The sequence below is a fragment of the Ursus maritimus genome, unplaced genomic scaffold (genome assembly GCF_017311325.1).
Source record: "Ursus maritimus isolate PB19 unplaced genomic scaffold, ASM1731132v1 scaffold_10, whole genome shotgun sequence".
Taxonomy (NCBI): domain Eukaryota; kingdom Metazoa; phylum Chordata; class Mammalia; order Carnivora; family Ursidae; genus Ursus; species Ursus maritimus.
The window spans coordinates 75,068,252-75,087,287 of NW_024423344.1; the positions used below are offsets into that span (position 1 = coordinate 75,068,252).

General features: G+C 37.6%; 1 protein-coding gene across 1 annotated transcript in view; it reads right to left on the reverse strand.

Annotated features, from left to right (window-relative positions):
• Window positions 1-18,373, reverse strand: part of FAM155A (family with sequence similarity 155 member A) — a 601,033-nt gene extending 582,660 nt beyond the window's left edge. Inside the window, exon 1 of the mRNA XM_040624480.1 lies at window positions 17,468-18,373. Within this exon, the coding sequence (XP_040480414.1) occupies window positions 17,468-18,373 (906 nt within the window). The remainder of the gene's footprint in view (window positions 1-17,467) is intronic.
• Between the last annotated feature and the right edge of the window lie 663 nt (window positions 18,374-19,036).

Below are 19,036 nucleotides of genomic sequence, written 5' to 3' on the forward strand. Positions count from 1 at the left end.
CGGATGATGCTTAATAAATTTTTACTTACCTATGCTCCTACAGTAAAACATATTTGTACCTAACAATGCTGATGGTTTCCTACATTTACAGTTAAATATTTATCAAATATTTCTTTAGTAGCAACATAAAACAAAAACAAACATTCATTAGCCTGAGATAATTAATAATATGTGAAATTGTCTTTGATTATCTAAAGAATAATGTATTTGACGGACCTTTAAAAGGAATGGATGGGCAAATAGTCTCTAAGGTGCCCCATCATCCTCCCTTACAGTCTTTATGCTCTTGTGTAGACTCCACTGAACTTGCTTCCAACGAACAGAACACAGCAAAGAAGGATGTCATTTCATGATGACATTACATACAAGTATAACATCTGTCTTGCTGAGAATCCTTTCCCCTTGTGGCTTTAAAAAAGCAAACTTCTCCACAGAGGGTCACATGGCAGAAAACCAAGGGCAGGCATCCAGCTAAAGGGCAGCAAGTATCTCAAGTTCTTGGTTCCAGTCTGCAAGGCACATACTCTGCCAAACCCCATGGGCTTTATCTGATCTTTTCAGATAAAGAGTAGAGTCAGTCTCAGATGAGGCCCCAGCCTGGACCACACCCTGACTATATGTTTGCTAAGGACATATCTAAGCCATGTCCAGACTTCTGACCCACAGATGTTGTGAGATAATAAACATGCACTGTTTTAAATCTCTAAATTTGTGGTAATTTGTTACACGGCAATAGATAAGCAATACAACAGAATTTTCTAGTTTTTTTTTCCTTTTTGCAAAGCATGAAAAATAAACTCAAGCTTTTTTCACTGCGATCTACACCTTAAAAAGAAATTTAATACATGATTTCATTTTTGGAATAACCCATGAAAAATGGCAACCACTTCACTGGATAAAAAATCTAGTAAGTCATTCAGAAAACTAGTTGGTGCTTTCATGACAATTGTTCACCTCTTCACAGTCTACCTAATGTTTAGATGATGCCACTTGCTACTGATTGGACCATACCCAGTTTTCTTTTGTGATTTCTATGAACATTAGCCTTTAATGCTTCCCAAAATATATCAGATAAATTGAACGTGCAAATTTGTGCAAACACTGTTTACAATATTCCAAAGTTATGGCTAAGGAGCAGGAGCAAAGAGGTGATACTGTAACACATGCATGAAACTGAAACTACTTTCTCCGAAAGAACAGTAGAAACTCAGTGGCTAAGACAATATCAGGATAATCGCTCACTTGAAATGCTTAATGTTATAAATGCACAGTAAATAATTCAATTTCAAGAAGATGTGTTCATTATGGTTTCTTAATTTTTTAAAAAAAAATTAAAATATGAGGATGAGGATTTCAATAAAATAACCCAAATAATGAACTCTTTAAAACAAGCTTCTCTCAAAAATTTCAGCAGATTTTGACTGAACAGTTACATTGATTTCCACTTTATTTGCCACATATGGATACCTAGTGAAACATAATAGTAAAATTTCCAGTGAAAGAGGTAACAAGTGGGTCTATCCTGAATTCCCAGAGGAATTCGCTATATTTCTCCACGGCACTGTTCATATAGGTGGTGTCAAACCGCATCTTTTCAGTTACATTGTGCGCAACCTGCTCAAAGGCACTGTATCTTCTCATACATCTCCTAATACCTCAGATGATGAATTGTGCACAAGAGTCAATGCATGCATATTTGCTGCTAAATGAATTAAATGAACTGGCAGGGGAAAATGTCACAATAAGAGCTTCGAGAAACTACTTATCAGCATTACTAACCAGAGAGGTAAAGAATTCAATAAAATATATGAGGCCACATCCAGTTGTTTAGTTTTGGGTTTTTGGTTTTTTTTTTTTCAATTTTCATTAGTTTTATTCAGTGGAACCTCTCACACAATGGGGAATCATTCAACAATTACTGAACAACACTTAGTTTATTGTACCTAACTAACCACCCAATATGTAGTTTAAAACAACAACCCTTTTATTACAGTCTAAGAGTCTGCAGGTCAGGAAGTTAAACTACATAAAGAGGGTAGCTTTTCTCTCCTCTAAAGAGCCTGGTGCTTTGAGAAGATTTGAGGGGTTCAGGATGACCTAAATGGCTGGCATCTGACTCAGCTGGAGGGTCCACCCACATGTCTGAACCTGGCCTGGGACAACTCACAGTCTGGGTTCAACTGTGACTGTCTACAAGAAAGCCTACCCTGGCCTCTGTACGTGCCCAGGGCTTCCTGACAGTACGGTGGTCTTGAGTTACTTGAACGTCTTTTATGACAGCTCAAACCTTCCAGAATAAGTGTCCCAGCAGACAGGGCTAAAAATGCATGGGCATCTCTCAGCTCCCACGGAAGTCCAGAGCATCACTTATGCCCCGGTGTTTCGTGTGAAGCAGTCACAAGCACGCCCAGATCCAGACGGAGGGCATGCTTGCAGCCTCTTTGTTGGAGGAGTATCAGAGAATCTACAGAATAGACTTTCCACCAAAGCCTGTGAACAGCCATTCCGGGTTGAGCTTCTTCCTTTTACTTTATTTCTAACACTCTAGTTCATTTCATAATGTGAAGTAAAAGAACAATGTTTGGAAAGTATTATTTTAAAACATTTGCCTATGAGCAATTTGAATTTTAGGAACTATTTGAACTGTCTGGATGATTTCTCAGGTAATATAATAATTTTGCTGCTCTGAACATCCAAGTTAGGTATCTGAATAGGATCTTGTAATAAAGAAAAAATGTCTACAGCTTTCATTTTATGGTTGGATTGATGAAAAAGTTTCTATTATGCTGTCAAATAGTCTCTCTTGCTTTTTTCTGTTAAGTGGAGTGTTTTCTCTTTCAGTCTCTTCCTGACTTTGGTGCACAATATGATCAAAGTGCAGTATCTGTCCAGTTTCTGAAAATTCATAAACTAATCAGCAGAACCAAACAGTGATATATTTTGCTAAAGTCTTCTAAATTTGGGAAACAACATCAGATTTGAAAAATTGCTTCTCTGGAAAGGTTCAGAGATGAATAGCTATTATTCTTCCTTTAAGTGGCCAGATTAAGGAAACACACATTCCCCACTGCAAGCTATGGAGTAATTACACTGCTGTTTATGACTTTTCAAACCCATAATTACCCATAAAGAAACATGTACAAATAAAATACTCTGTTTATAGTTCCCATATAAAAAGCTCTGTTGTTCAGTAACAAAGATATCAAACACCATATTTTATAAGATTGGTATTTTATAATTATCTGACTTACAGCCTGCTGTATTTTAGGAGAAAAACCATGAAGTTTTCATAAGTGAGTTGCAGCATGGTCCTAATTTCAAGGCTCTGAGTAAAATCTAATTTTCACTTATAGGTTGAAAGTGGGACCATATGAAAAAGAAAATTTGTTGCCAGGATTGGTTTTTTCAGTACACATTATGAGAACAACAGCTTTTGGATTAGGATATTTACATGCCTTTAATCTTGTTCTCATTTACGTGCATCTTGGAGGGGTTAAAAAAGCAAGTATTCTCCTGGGTTTTCTCTCAGATTCCTTTCTTCCCTTGCTTTAACAATTACCCTGTTTATATATAAATTCCTTACTTTTGTGTGTGTGTGTGTCCATTTATGAGTCACGCACGATGAAATGTCTGATTATTTATTCTTTTTTTAACTAGGTGCACTGTGGGATATCTTTTATTTCAGTGTCTAAATTACTGTTGCCATATAATAATAGTGCTCAGACAATCCAACAACAGTTTCCACTAAAGATCCATTTTTAGAAAGTAATATTCACTTGTCCCTATATAATTTTTTTCCTATATAGTACACAAAAATTGTATAACAAAATGCATTCCCAGAGGAAATGTTTATAAATTAAATTATTAAAATGTCCTTTATGCAATATCCTGTAACACATCTGGCTGACAATTATCATATCTTCTGCAGATAATCACTGTGATCATTTCGAGAAAATGCACGCATTCTCTTTAAGTGCTGACATTTCTTTGGCCCCTCTGATTCAGCTGCTCATTGCACAACAAGCAACAGCAACCCTAGAGGACAACCCTTATCCATTAATGGGGGAAGTCAGAGGAACTTGGTTGGACACCTCCTTGGGAAACTATCCTTAATAATTTACCACATTAAATGCATCACATATTATCATGGTATTTTTAAAAATGCAGGATGAGAATAGGTTCAAGTAGCCCAGATTGGAGACAGCACTACACAGGCAAGAGTAAATTGTAGTAATTGATCAAAGGTAGAAAATGGGAACTCTCAAATATCATTGCATGTTTTCCCTGGTCTGTTGGCAACATGAGTTCAGCTCCTTCATCTGGACCTATGTATTTCAAATGTCAGGCCATTAAGATAAATTAATATATCTGGATGAAGATAAGATTTGTTTTCCCTGAACCCTCTCTAGCACGAGTTAACTTTTCTACAATTCTTCATCTACCCTAGTCTTGACTTGGAAAAAAAAAGGAAATTGTTGAGTGCTGTATAGTGCCTTTAGCTGTACTGTTTTAGTATTATTCATATAATCAAGTCATTAAAGAAATGCAAATTTGCACTGCTTAGCTTTTGCACTTTTCTGTTTAAAGTGGATACCATGAGAAAATTAAACATCTATCCAATTAACATGTAATATTGAAGAAGTGAGCATCATTTCCTCCGCAGGGATGCATCATATTTCTGACAAAGACCATTTGCCAAAAAGTTAAGGAACAAAACAGGATTTCAAATCTCTGGGAATCCATATTTGTCTTAACTGTAGTTATTTATTGGTCTTATTTTTCTTTTCCTGTGTGGACACAGCCCAGTGGAAGCTAGGAAAAGCTGACAGCACCAACACTCACACAGTGAAACCAAAAGACAGTGAACTCTCCAGCCCACACGTCTGCACTGCTGCCCATCTGGACCGGGCAACTGGGACAAAGATGGACCCCAAACGTGAAGACTTGCTCCTGCAACTAAGACCTTTCAAACATCTCTACCTTTATGAAAGAACTGAGGAACATCAAAAAATTTTTTAATCCCCAAAGCCTTAAGGAAACATTTAGGCTTTTATTATGAAAAAGTTCAAGTTCTTAATGTCACATATGAAATATAAGATTAAAGATTTGGGACTATAAGGATCAAGGGATTCTGTTAACTTTCCTCAGATTTGGAAGTATTTAGATTTGAGAAAATTATTTGTCAAAGACTAAATCAACAAACAAAAGAGTTTAGGTACTCTTAGGCCTGTGTTTGCCAAAAAATATATATATAGATAAATAGCCTCCTTTGACTCTTGAGAGGTAAAACTATATTATACATGCTTGGTCTGTTTCATTCATTAAGTCATAAGAACAAAAAATATCAAAATATCTAAAGATTGGATTAGTTATTTTAATAATCTTAAAGAGCCAATGAAGTGAAGGGGGAAATCAAGTCCATGGTTGTGCGGGTGAAAAATACAAATAATCTATATTCATCATTGAAATCAAACTATGCCCGCAAGGGTTGTTTACCCAGACTTGAATTCCCTCTTCTTTACTGGAATTTATCAGACACATTGAATAAAAATGAAAAGTTTAAAAATTCTAAACTGAAGTGATATGGAAGGATTCATTTTTCCTAAGTGACTTTTAAAATTTCAATATATTTTGAGACATTTCATGGGACAAACAGAATGTATCTGAAACATGTCATAATTTGCCAACCCTCCACAGAGCAGCTCCAAGGGGCAGCAAGATCATGTGCATTTGCATGTGGTCTTGTTCCCCAGGACTTCCCCTGGACTCGGGCTAAAGCCATGGCATCAGAAAGCACAGGTGCCCCACACCTTTATGCCCAATGGCTCCCAGCAGTCAGCCCAGTTTTCACTACGGGGAAGGGAAAATCCTGTTTCTAAATGGTTTAAGATTCAAAGCAATCTTTTTAAAAACATTTGTTCCTCTTCAGGCAAAAGATCACAGCTTATTTAGGTAGGGTCTCTGTGACTTGCAAGGTTAAATATATCCAGTGCTTTTAAAAATGCCTCTATGGAAACTAAGTTCAAGATCTCTTTCAGGCAGTTGATATGAACTAGAAGGACGGCTTTCATTAGAAGCTAATTACTAGATTAGAAAGACAAACTTGTCAAGGTTTTCTACTAGCTCAGTGTCTAAACAGTGTTGTTGCCATGCAATATGAAGCAATCATCTCCTTTCAGAGTGGCCTGAGCTGAGAGAACAACTTGCCAGTTATATTTTACTACCCACCCGCTCTGCTCCTCCTCTCCATGACTTCTCAAACTGGATAAAAGCACCCTTATCCCACAGGACCTGGTGGAATGGCAATTTGCATCTCAGCTGTTCTGACTTTGAGGTCCCTATTTATTCCCCACACGAAGCTGCTGCAGCAACAAGAAATCTGGATGAAGTGTGTTGTTTCTTTTTATGTGCCAAAGAACTTTATAATTCCATCTACTCCTGCTGCTTTCCACCCACACTCTCCACCCTTAAAAAAACAAAAACAAAGACAAAAACAAAAATAAAAACAACCAGACATAAGCAACAATGTGTGACAGAGTGGACAGTGTAATCTAATATCTAAATTAAGTTTCTAAGACTGAGCTCCAGACACTACTAGGTTTAAATTCTGGCTACACCATACCTACCGGTGAGAACTCCAGCACATTCCTTAACTTCTCTAAACGTCAGTCACCGTCACCCTGATTGTGAGAACGCTAGTTTTGCCCATGATGTTGGACTCTTGTGGGAAATAAACAAGATAAGGATGCTAGAGTCATCAGCATAGGGCTTTTTATAGTAAAAACTTACTAAACGGGTACAATTCCATGAGAGCAGGAAATTTAATAGTGTGATTTTTGTTCCTTGTGATAATATCCCCAAAGAACTGGATATGGGATGACTTAATGTATGAAAAGAAGTGCCACAAAACCAATAGGGAAAGGTCATTATCCACCTTCTCCTTCCCAGTCTGACCATGTGGCTGAGTCCTGTGTGAGAGTCTGAAGCAGTGACTGTCATCAGAAGATAATGAGTATTTCTGTAAATCAGCAATAACAAAAAACAAATTTTTTTACAGACTAGTCTAACTCAGTTCCTATACCTCTTCAGGATAAGCATATGTCATTGATTTGTTCTTTCTAAAAGTTTTTCAGACCGATAACAATGTAAACAGGAACCAGAGAAATAATTTAAAGTTGACATTGTCAAGACTTTCATTTTTTAAAGCAAAGTATTATTATGAGCAAGGTGCTAGGCTAGGACAATAGTTATATTTTATGTGTAAGAAAATTTTTCTTTGGCAGGAATTAGCAATAAGTACAATCTCACTGTGCAAACTTATCATTTCTGGGTGCCTCATCTTATGCCAAAGGCTATTGGATGGAATATTTACAATCATCTGGTCAACCTGCAACACCCAGGAAGACATCCTGCAGGGTCACAGCAGATAGCTCCCATCCCATTGGTACATCTTCTGTAGCAATGTGCTCAGATTTCCTCAGGCAACTCCTTCCATGGTACCCTTTAACAGAACACTCCTCCTTATAGAGCAGAGATATTTTTGCATAAAACACCTATGTACAGAGCCTCATTCTCACCCCTAGAGACACGTGAAGTACTGGATAATAAGATTCCCCTTCCACGTGCTGATTTTTAGCTGGTTAAAGAATCTTGCTGTGTGTCCCCGTGTCTTCTCTTTCTCAGGGCAATCATGTTGCCACACACGGAGCACAGCCTCGTCTTTCATTCTCCCCACTCAGTCTTCTATGTCTTGGCACTTGCCATGTTTGCCTTGTCTGCTAGCTCTAGTTCGACATGAAGGCAACCTTTACCTGACTTCCTCTCCCTCCCCAATCAATAAAAATACTAAGTATGGCTGAGTGGGTAAATGTGGGTCAGAGCAGAAAATAACAGGGACACAAAAAAAACAAAAACAAAGCCAAGTTTCTAGAGGGCAGGGCAAAGGGCCCCATCTTTTAAAATGGATTTTGAAGGTACGACTTCGCAATGTCTTATAAACTACTTAACACAGAACTTTCCCCAAGATTTATTTTTTTAAACAAGAGGGTTCCAGGAGATGGAAGATCATTACAATGGTTTCTCCACTTGTCCTCTCAAAAATGTTTGTCCACAAAAGGGCTCAAATCCCTCTGGGGTAACCTAAGGGGATCCACTCAGCCTAAAAACCAGCACATGTGAATTTTTAATCTAAATAGGGAAAAACTTCAAGCTGTAGGAATGGAACATTTCACTCCGGCTGAATTTATGTTTTCTACTTTATTTTAGCATTGTTCAATACTTTATTCACCTTTCTAGAGAAGCATATAGATGTAATAAAACTGAGAATTTTATCATGCAAGATACAAAGTCTGTTTATAAAACTCTTGTAAATGAGAACTGTTTACCAGACAATTTCTACGAGACCTCAAGTGAAGACTATGTTAATTTTACTGATTTTCTTATGGTATCTGTCCCTGCAGTTTTTAATGAATTGTCCCCATTTATTGAGCATCATCAAGCCGTAGGTTGGGTACGTTTATATGCATGGGAGTCTCCTTTCTTCCTCGTAACCATGTTACAAAGAGATACTAAAATCCCTGTTTTAAGTAACTAGGGTGATGTCATGTAACTAATAAATAGTGAATCTGAGGGCCGAACCCAGGCTATCCTCAACTGTTCTTTTAACCATTTTATGATATTCTCTATTAGGTTTAAAATTAATTTCTATTTCAATACTTTTTAAAGAAATCCTATAAAGAGATAGCCATATTTAATTGGGTGAGTTCCCTAAACATATGATTAAACCCCAGGGTAACACATTCCTAAGAAAGTATTTATAGTAACACATACTATATAATTGTTGATATTTACAATCAATAATTATTTTGTATTATTTGAAAATGAATTTTCTACTTCATTTAAGCATATTCAAGATGACAAATGTGTTTATTTTCTGAAATCCTGAAATTAAAGCACTGTTTCTGTTTAAAATATAAACAAAACAAAGGATCTGAGATGTACAGCAAAATGCACAGATACAACCTCTCTTCCTCCCCAAGGCTAGGAATAGATGGGAGTCCATCACCTCCTCTGGGGTTTGGTGACTTCACTAATGTTTTTCTGAATCTGATACTCTCTATCTCATATTCCCATCCAGGTCCTAGATCAAAGGTTACAAATATCCTAAAGTTTATTTCATCATAAAATATTTATTTCTTTAAATTCACATCTTCCCACCTACTCCATTCTTCTCTTTTCTCTCCTAAGGAAGAGTCATTCAGACTAGTCTTTATCTCAGCTACAACTCATTCCTTAATCCATCACAATTTGACATCTCTCCCTACCAATCCATTAAAACTATTCTTGTAAGGATGACAAGAGCTAATTGCCAAATCCAGTGACCTATTCCTAGGCTTCACCCACATGTCCTTTCTGCAAGATAAGACCCTCCTGACTGATTCCATATCTTCCTTAAAATCCTTCCCCATCCCCTTCATATAACCACATTTTCGCGATTCCTTCTCCCTTCCCTCTGCCTCTGCTTCTCCCTCTTCCTCCTCTCCCTTGTGCATTCATGCCCCACCCCCATTCTCATTCTTCCTCATATCTTCACTCTCAGTCCTTGTGCTTCTCTGTCTCCTTCCCTGGTCCCTCTTCTGCCCAAACCCTTAGATGTTGTTCTTCCTCAGGATTCATCTTTGGCCTTCTCTCCATATAATTTGTTTTTGTTAAGTCATCTAATCTCTGTCCACAGCTTCCCAAATCAAACCCACACGTAGAGAGAGAACTTCACGACCAAACTCCCTCAACCAAAGTCACATGGCATGCTGTCTACTGGACATCTTCTGCTATCATTATCTACAAAAATGAACTCCTTGTTTCTTGCAACAATGTCAATCCCAACTCGTTCTTCCCTCCGTATCTCTTATCTCTTTAAATGGTATCAACTTCCATAATCTCACCTTTTATAAACCTTGAATCATATCCTTCCTCTACATCAGTAAGTCTGGACTGAGAAAAGCCTCTGGAATCTTGCCTTTCTTCTCCATTTCCATAGCCACTGAAGTCATTTAGAATTTTCTGCCCAACATGGTAGCCACTAGATATTGAGGCTATTTACATTTAGACTAATTAAAGTTAAGTAAAATTTAAAATTCAGATCTTCATTCACCCTAGCCACATTTCAACTGCTCATTCACCCCAGCCACAAATAGCTAGGGGCTGCCACTTTGGACAGGGTGGAGTATAAAACATTTCCTTTGTCACAGAAAGTTCTGTTGGAAAGTACTGATTTAGAGCCATCATATTACCCCTAAGGAAGACAGCAGATTCTGAATTGGTCTCTCTGGCATTACTTCACCCTGTTCCAGCCTATTATCACATTGCTGCTAGAGCTAATTTTTGAGGAAAAACAAAGCATCCCAAATGTATCCCCCTTGATTAAAATTCTTCTCTGATATTTTTTCAGCCAGAAAATAAAATTCAAAGGCCTTAGCATGGGATATATGGTCCTTCATAATTGAGCACAAACACCTCCCTAGAGGTATCTCCTACAGTAAGACTTTTTAATAGTTGTTAAATCTACGTGAAAGTATGTGTGGGCCTATTATACTAATCTTTTCATTCTTTGGTATGGTGGTAATGTTCATAATAAAAGAAAAAGAGAAAATACATTAAAGTGACAAAGTGAACTTGATCTTTAACACTGCCCAGCTGTTTGACCTCGGAATAGTTAACTTTCTGTCCTTGTTTTACTCATGGATAAAAACTGTGATAAAATTACCTCATATAGAGATGATGTAAAGATTAAATGAATTAGACAAGTTTCTGACTTCTAATAAGCTCTAAAGCTTATTAAACAGCTAGTGTTAAAGCTTGTTCCAGCACTTAAATCTATGAGTGATTCAAATCATTTTCTCTAAGAGCTAATACATTGTCGTGATCATCCATTTATATCTCAGTTCAATTTTCTTTTCAAATAAACTCAGTGATAGTTCAGTAAGAAAGAGAGTGATCATTTTTGATGGCAATAAAGATGCAAAGAAACACTCCTGAACTTTGGGTTTCCCATTGGGACACAGGCCCAGGAAATGCCACTTCCAGACGCCAGAAGACTCAGCCAGGTGATAATAAGAAGGCACACTGAGACGAAGGTAAGAAAACCGAGGGATGAAGACAGAGTTTTGACTAGAGCCCATCTTCCCTCCTGTGTGGGGTGGAGCGGCTGACACACAGAATCCCCACGCATTTCCCTAGAACTAATTGTTGCATTCACCTATCACATATTATGTGTGAATATGCTACTGTCATTACCAAAATCAGTAACAGTACTCAAACAGATATTAAACTTCTATGTTTGCAAGACTTTTTTTTTCTTTTTACCATTTGTGGTAGCTTATACAACATTTTGTTTATAAATGATTGAATGTAGAAATGGGGTGGTGATGGGGGGGTCAACTATTATCTTTTAACACTTCAAACAGCCAAGAATTAAATATTTTCATGTATTCCAATACAATACATACTATAAATCAGTAATCATTTATTACAAAAAAGGCAAATGTTTCCAGTTTTAAAGAATCAGAGTAAATTTACATTTCATTAGAGAAATTTGGTTATTTTGATTACAGTAATATTTAATTTTTTCTTAGATTAAACTTAGATTTAGTGTTTCACAACTTATAATCTAAAATGTTAAAAAATGAAATATTATTGATATTATAATCACTTCCAAACAGAATAATAAGATCCTCTTGAAACTAATTCTTAAATTAAGCTTTGTCATAATCTGTGACGACTTAGCATTTGTACCTTCAAAAAACTGTATGAATGTCAAGTAGCTATTGTAGTAATATAAAAATAAGTTTAAAAAATGGCTTATCATTACAATGAAAGAAAAGTGAAACAAATTAGTGATTTCCTAGGATTAATAAAGTGAACAGATGAAGAATAGACCAGAATCATGCAAAATACCACGAAAAGCGAAAAGGTCTTCTCTTAAAACGAACCGTTTAACTTTTTTTTAAAAAGTTAAATTTTGGCCATTTATATAGGCTAAAATTAGAGACAAAAATAATGAGGCTGGGGCTCCTTTAATCAAATAATTGCTCAGTCTCAGAAAGACAATCATTCAGTTTCTGCACTCATGTGATCAGCCCATTATTGAACATTAGTATAATGACTCAGTTCTACCTAAAAGAAAGAATAGCCACAGCCTGTGGGCCAGTCCTTAAACATTCAAAACTCAAAACTCTGGTCTTTTCTGCATCCACCTCCTTCTCTCCATGTTCCCTTTGGTCACATCCCTTAACCCTTACATCCAGTTGGTTCACTTTTCATCTACTTTCTCAGCGTAGTTAATATATATATTGCTCCCCTGCCCTCTGGCTATGTCCTGTTGCCACTACCACTTTTCAAAAATATCTGAGTTCCAATCTCATCAGTTGAGCAAATGAGATTATTGTGTATTACAGAGGCATAGGAACTGGAAGGTCTTTGCACTTGAGCTGTCAGTGAAAACTAGAAGAGTGGTTTTCAACCTTTGCCACACACAAGAGTCACAAGGGAAACTGGACATCCCAAGCCCATGACACAAGCCAGACCAATGAAATCAGAATCTTTCAGGGCTAGGGGCTTCTTCAAAGATCCCCCAGGACATTACAGTGGGACCCCAAGAACCACTGATCTAGACTAAATGTTTACTGGTATTAAGGGAACATTTCTGCAGTATAAATCAATATAAAATAAATGACAAAAACGTTTGGTGCTGAGTTAACGTGATGTTGATATACAAGATGAAGATTAAGCAGGAAACTAGGACTTGAAATTAAAGCAATAGGTCAGATAATTCACACCAAAATATTCTCTTGTTTGAAATAGCTATCTGTATATTTGTTCTTGCATATTCAATCTAGGAAGAAAAGATATCCTAATGTATTATGATTTATATGTGGGGGAGCATGAGGCTGAAAGCATTGTTTGATCTTCTTTCCCTCATATTTTAATTCACCTTGCATATGCAGACACCATCTTCATCTAATTAAAGTGATTAAACCCGTGTATAACAGCAATTATTGAAACTTTGTGATTATGCCCTATATAGCTACTAATTTGACCCAGTTACAAGTTCAAAGTAAAAATATTCATTCTTTAGTCTATAAAACAACAGGCATCTAATATTAAGATAAAATTTGGGGTGTTCCCTATAAAAATAAAACACAGATCACAAATCAGTAGTTGCATATAGAGCAAAAATATAACAGAGAAAAAATCTGGGTCATAAAAATGGTTATGATAGTGGCTTTGACCTTATAAATGCCTTATTAATGGTTAAAGTGATCATCTCCATGTTTAGACTGTTTGATTTTGCAGATTTGAAAATAATAAAGTGGTAGAATATAAAAGAGCTGTATTTGCAGATGTATTCCACACTTCTGTACAGTGTCATAATATATACAATAGCACTTAATCTACAGCAAAATAATATTTTAGTGGAAAGAACTGTTAGATATTTGATTTTCTTTAAAAAAAAACTATTTTTTAAGACTCTACGGTGCATGACACCAAAATAAATAAGAACCTAAGAAATGCCTTTTTTTCAAACTGCACATTATGTAATCTAAATTCTATGTTATCAAACTGGTTACTGTTTGTGAGTGGTTCCTGCAAACAATGCAGAAAGCCTCAGGTATCACAACTGTCATATATGCCTAACACTGGCAGGGGTATCTCTTTGGTCAGTGATTGTTAAAGAAAAATAAGCAAGAGAATCTGCTTTAATATGAGATGAAAAATTAAATTACGAGAATGCATATGTTCATGAGAGTATAAAGAGTAGACTTTGTGCTGACAGAACTAAAGTACAGATGACGTAATGATTTATGTTAGAATCTAATCTCAAACCTGCTTTCACTGACCATCTGTCTAAAGGTATACTAAGTAAATAAAGTTAGCAGTAACAAAACTTAACCTGTTCACACAGAAATTTATATTTCCTAAGTATCACAAGTTTTTAATAATATATATTTTTAAGAATGCTTAAGAGCTAAAGAATGGCATATTTAACAGAAAATCTTTATGTAAAAAATTCAGCATGTTAATATTATGCATATGTAATTTTGTATTTTAGAATAGTGTATTTTTTAATAATACCACCCAACTTGAAGTTTTTTATGGATTTGTTAGATTCTTATTAAACATTTATCAAAGACATTATTTTGAATAACACTGCAAACTACAGAGAATTACTGTAGTAATGTTTGCTACCTGATTTATGTAATATAGCAGCTTGAATGCTGTAATATAAATGATACATGCAATGGTTTTTGTTCTTTATTTTTTCATAAATTACTTTCTAGATAAGTGTGTATAATTTAAAAAAAAAATTAAACCAGTTATTTCTCAGAATATTAGGAAATATTCTTGGATACAAATGATTTCTATTATATGTTGCAATACACAGGTTTGCTAAAGTAACTCTAAGCTGTATTTGATCTCCAATTAGTTTGGATTCAAGACATTATGATTGTATTAGATCAATATTAAGGGTTCTTTTTTTCAGCATAATGGGCCAAAAAGCCTCTCTAAAAAGTTAAATAAAAATTAAATTTGATCTATTTTAATTTTATACATATAGGCTATGTGGCATTTTTCTTAATGGAGTGAAGAATATAAAACTAGAAGGTAATAACACATGCCCTAACTTTTAAAAGTTAGAAATCACAGCATTAATCATTTGATTATATATGGGTATAATAAGGTTAATATATTTCTCCTAAAATATGAATTCTAATAGTTTGTATAGCTAATATGATTACATATATTCTGTCTATAATTCTATAAATATATTTATAAACGATCAAAATTGTATCTTTTTCATGAATATATGATCAATCCCAGAAATATAATGCATTTACTTTTAATGTAGCCTAGGACTTTGTGGCTACCTTAAAATTTGGAAAATTCTGCATGGAATGTATATTTAGAACAAGGCCCCTGATGATAGTACCCTTTTCATAATTATAAGTATGTTTGAAATCAGCATGTTTAGAAAGAACTCAGACACATCCTTCAAATGTGTACAAGTAGCATGTTAAGCCATGTAATATAATTTGTATATGGATACGTTTGTGACTTTTGCAGAATCATAAAGAAATCATACGTTAAACTAAGAAACTAAGCACTCAACTTGTGAGTTATTAGCCCAAAAACACTGACACCTTAAATTTGAAACCATAATTTTTGAAAACCGTTTTTGTGGAATAAATATGTCAAATTAACAAATCAACTGAAATCACACAGCCAAGAAACAGCTACAAGACATCATGGGTAATAAATTCTGTGTTGTGGCAATGAAAAACTCAAATGTCTGTATTTACTTTTCCATGTGAAGAAGAAATCTTTCAAAAAAGGAATTAATATTTTTATAATTTGCTTTTGTGTATACAGGTAATGATGACTCTTTTACACAGAAACACAATCCAGAAGTAGCTCACAACATGACAAACTAATTTAACCTACACTATTCCTTATGGTTATGATAATATAAATTTCAACCTGAGATTTATTTCAGGTCAAGGAGAAAATAAACATTTACATATATTTGAAATCTGGGTATTTGAACAAAGATATATCTGACATGTTTATTTGAAAATATGCCGCAGTCTACTGACAATGAAAACTATCTTTTAAATACTGAACCTATGCAAATTGGAATTACCAGAAATTTCTATGAAAGTTTGCATTCAGGGAAGCAAGCAAATTCATATTATTACAAGGTACCACTTTTAAACCTAACCACACTAAAGCCCTTGCACCCTTTTTATTAGTAGTGGAATCAGTGTTCTTATCTTTACAATTCTGATGCAACATATCTTGTCAAAATAAACAACTATGCAATAAATATGCTAGTCATTCACCAACTTCTGCCATTAAGAATAACTTTTATCCCCAGGCATGAATTATTGTGGTATGGTTAAGAAAAATAGGTAGAAAGTTTAAGATCCATTTATTTGGTGAAGCAGAATTCCAAATTAATGTTGTAAACTCAACATTACTATTTGCAAAGAAGATCTGTTTCTGGTCTTTTAAAGAATGTTGACAAAGCAAGTTTACTTTGAGCTTAGCTTAATTGTCAAAAGCAAAATCAATCAACCCAAAGTAAAATACAGCCCTTAAACTTTGTTCATTTTAAACAGGTATCTCTTAGCACAGTTCTCTTGTCAAAGTATCACAGAAGCCTTTGATCCATACTGCCCTTGATTACACTTCCCCCGTACAAAGTAAGTGAGGCAGAAGACAGCTGTCCTGCTCCTGGTGGGGTTGGGGGAGTAGTGAGGAGAAAGGAAAAGAATGTGGTGTATTATTTCTTTTGAAAAGCAATACTATTTTGTTATGTTGGAATGAAACATAAAGACTTACTGAGATTCTGTCATCATTTCTTCCCCACTAAAAAAGGTCACTGCAGTATCTTAAACAGAGTTCTCAGGCAAATCTCATTTCAGTACCACGGACAGGGACACTTCTAGCACAAGCACCCATAATTACATTGACCATTTCTTGAGAAACTTGCATTCTCTTCTCCTTTGTCAAGAAGCAAGAATTATATCCATTATTATATTCAACAGGAAGAGCATGAATATAATACACATTATTAAGGAGTTCAGTATTTTTCATTCACAGTATCTAGCACTTGCCATTTAGCCATTGTGAAGAGCATTCTGAAAATTAAAGCTAATTACATAAGGTGTCTGATAAATCACCTAACACGGATCATCGATCACCAGATACTTAATTAAAACTTTCTACTCATGGTGAGTCTCAGATCAATCATTATACAAATGTCTAAGGGAAAACAGGAAACTTCTGGTGAATAAATATGCTTAGGTAGGCCTCCATACTTTGCAAACAACCCAGAATTACACCTGTAAAATAGGCAAAATGCTTTTTCGTTCTTCCTATATAAACAACTACAAACACTGTCTATTGTCCCTCTGGTCAACCAACTTAATGATGTCACTGTGTGTGCAGGTCCATAAGCCAAACCATACATGCCTGTCACTGACTCTGGTTTTATCTGGGGTCATCAGGATGCAGTCCCATCTCTGTCTTCCTAGCAAGAACATTCAAATTCCATTTTTTTTAAAGGGGGAACAGAGTTTGAACCAATTGCATAGCCATAAGAGACAGTTAAAGCATCAGCTTTATGATCTCAGAACACCAGGGTCTTCCCTGAGCTTCCAAGGATTCCCAGAAGAAGGCACCAGTCCACAAGCAATCCTCGAGGTATTCCCAACTCAAGCAGCAAGTCAGGCCTTTATAACCACAAAAACAACAACTGAAGTAACAAAACCAGCGTCAAAAACAAACAAACAAACAAACAAAACAAACAAAAAAAACCCTATTTTAAAACTCTAGAAGGCAAGTCAGGCAAACTCACACAAGACAGAAAAGCGCAAGAAGGGAGGGGGGAGGGATCCACTGTTCCTACCTTACAGTCCTCAGGACACGATTTCACCGAGTACTCCTCCGACTGTAAATATTTATGGAGCACACTCTCAAACTCTTCGTATTTCTCCTGAGCGTGGTGGTCGTAGTCTTGGTAAGCCTCGACGCACTGCCTGCAAGTGGTCATCTCGCCGCCCTCCTTGAGCACCACATCCAGACTACAGTTCAAAGTGTTGGGACTGGACAACCCCGAGAACAACTCCCAAAGTGTGTAGGAATTACAAAACGAAAGGTAAAAATCCGACAAGTTCCAGAGCGGAGTTGGATGCGTCCCCCTCACCTGCTGCTCCTCCCCCGCGGCCGCCACCCCCCGACTCCAGTTCCTGGCGCACACGGCGTCCGCACTCTCCACCGTGAAGCACTGGCCCGAGGAGGCGCCCTGGGGGTAACAAGTCTCCAGGCGCCACACGGGTTTGGCAGAGTTTCCTAGAAAAAGAGCCTTGCTCCGGTTGTTTTTGCCTCGGTTGCCCTTGCCGCCGCCGCCGTCTCCCGGGGAGGGGGGCAGGGTGGGGGACGAGGAGGCGGAGAGGAGTCTGTGTGCCTGGGCGGCGGGCGAGGACTCCCCCATGCTCGCCAGGAGCGCGGGCCAGGAGGGCTCCTGCTGCCGCTGCCGCTGCTGCTGCTGCTGCTGCCGCCGCTGCTGCTGCTGATGCTGCCGCTGCTGCTGCTGCTGCTGCTCCTTGTCCCGGGTCCGGGTCAGCTTGGCCTCGGCGCAGAACCACAAGTGATCAGAGAGCAGGACTGTGAAAAACAAGAGAGATGCCAGAGACAGTCGCCATTTCTGAGCCCTCTCTGAATCGATGAACGGTTTCTCGTTCTCCCGGGGTGCTGCCAACCAGATTTTTAAGCCGTCGTCATACTGCCGACACATCCAAGCACCCCTGGTCATATTTTGGGAACGCACAGCCCTGGCCGACTCCACCGTGAGGGCTCCTGTGCCGGTGTCACCACAATATGCATTGACTTAAAGGGTTTAATTTCCTTATCCCCTCCTCCCGGTTCTCTCTCTCTCTCTCTCTCCCTCTCTCCCTCTGTTCTCTCTCTTTTTGCCTACATAAATATTACCAGGCTTTGGAGGAAGATCTGACTTGCTCCCGACCTAATCATAAGCCGACCCCATCCTCTGTAGAGTGGAAAACAATAATGGAGAGAGAGAGAGAGAGAGAGAGGGAGAGAGAGAGAGGGAGAGAGGGAGAGGCAGTCGGAGGAGGCTGGGGCTGGTGGCCGGTGGTGAGCTGAGTGCAGGAGGTGATGGTGGTGGAGGTGGCGGGGTGGCTGGCGCTGCTCCTCTCACCCAGGCATTGTCACAGCGCGGGTCCCCATGGCCCCGCTGAGGGCAGCCCGCTCTCCCCTGCCAGGGGCATGCCGCGTCTCCGCTGCCCACTGACGGCGACCAGAGCGCCTCCCCAGCTCCTCTCCTCCTCCTCCTCCTCCTCTTCCTCCTCCTTCCTTTCCTTCTCCTTTCTCTCCTCCTCCGCCTGCTCCTACTTCTCGCTCGCTCTCCCCGAGTCCGGAGCCTGGGCAGCCGCCGCCGGCAGGGCTCTCCCTCCCC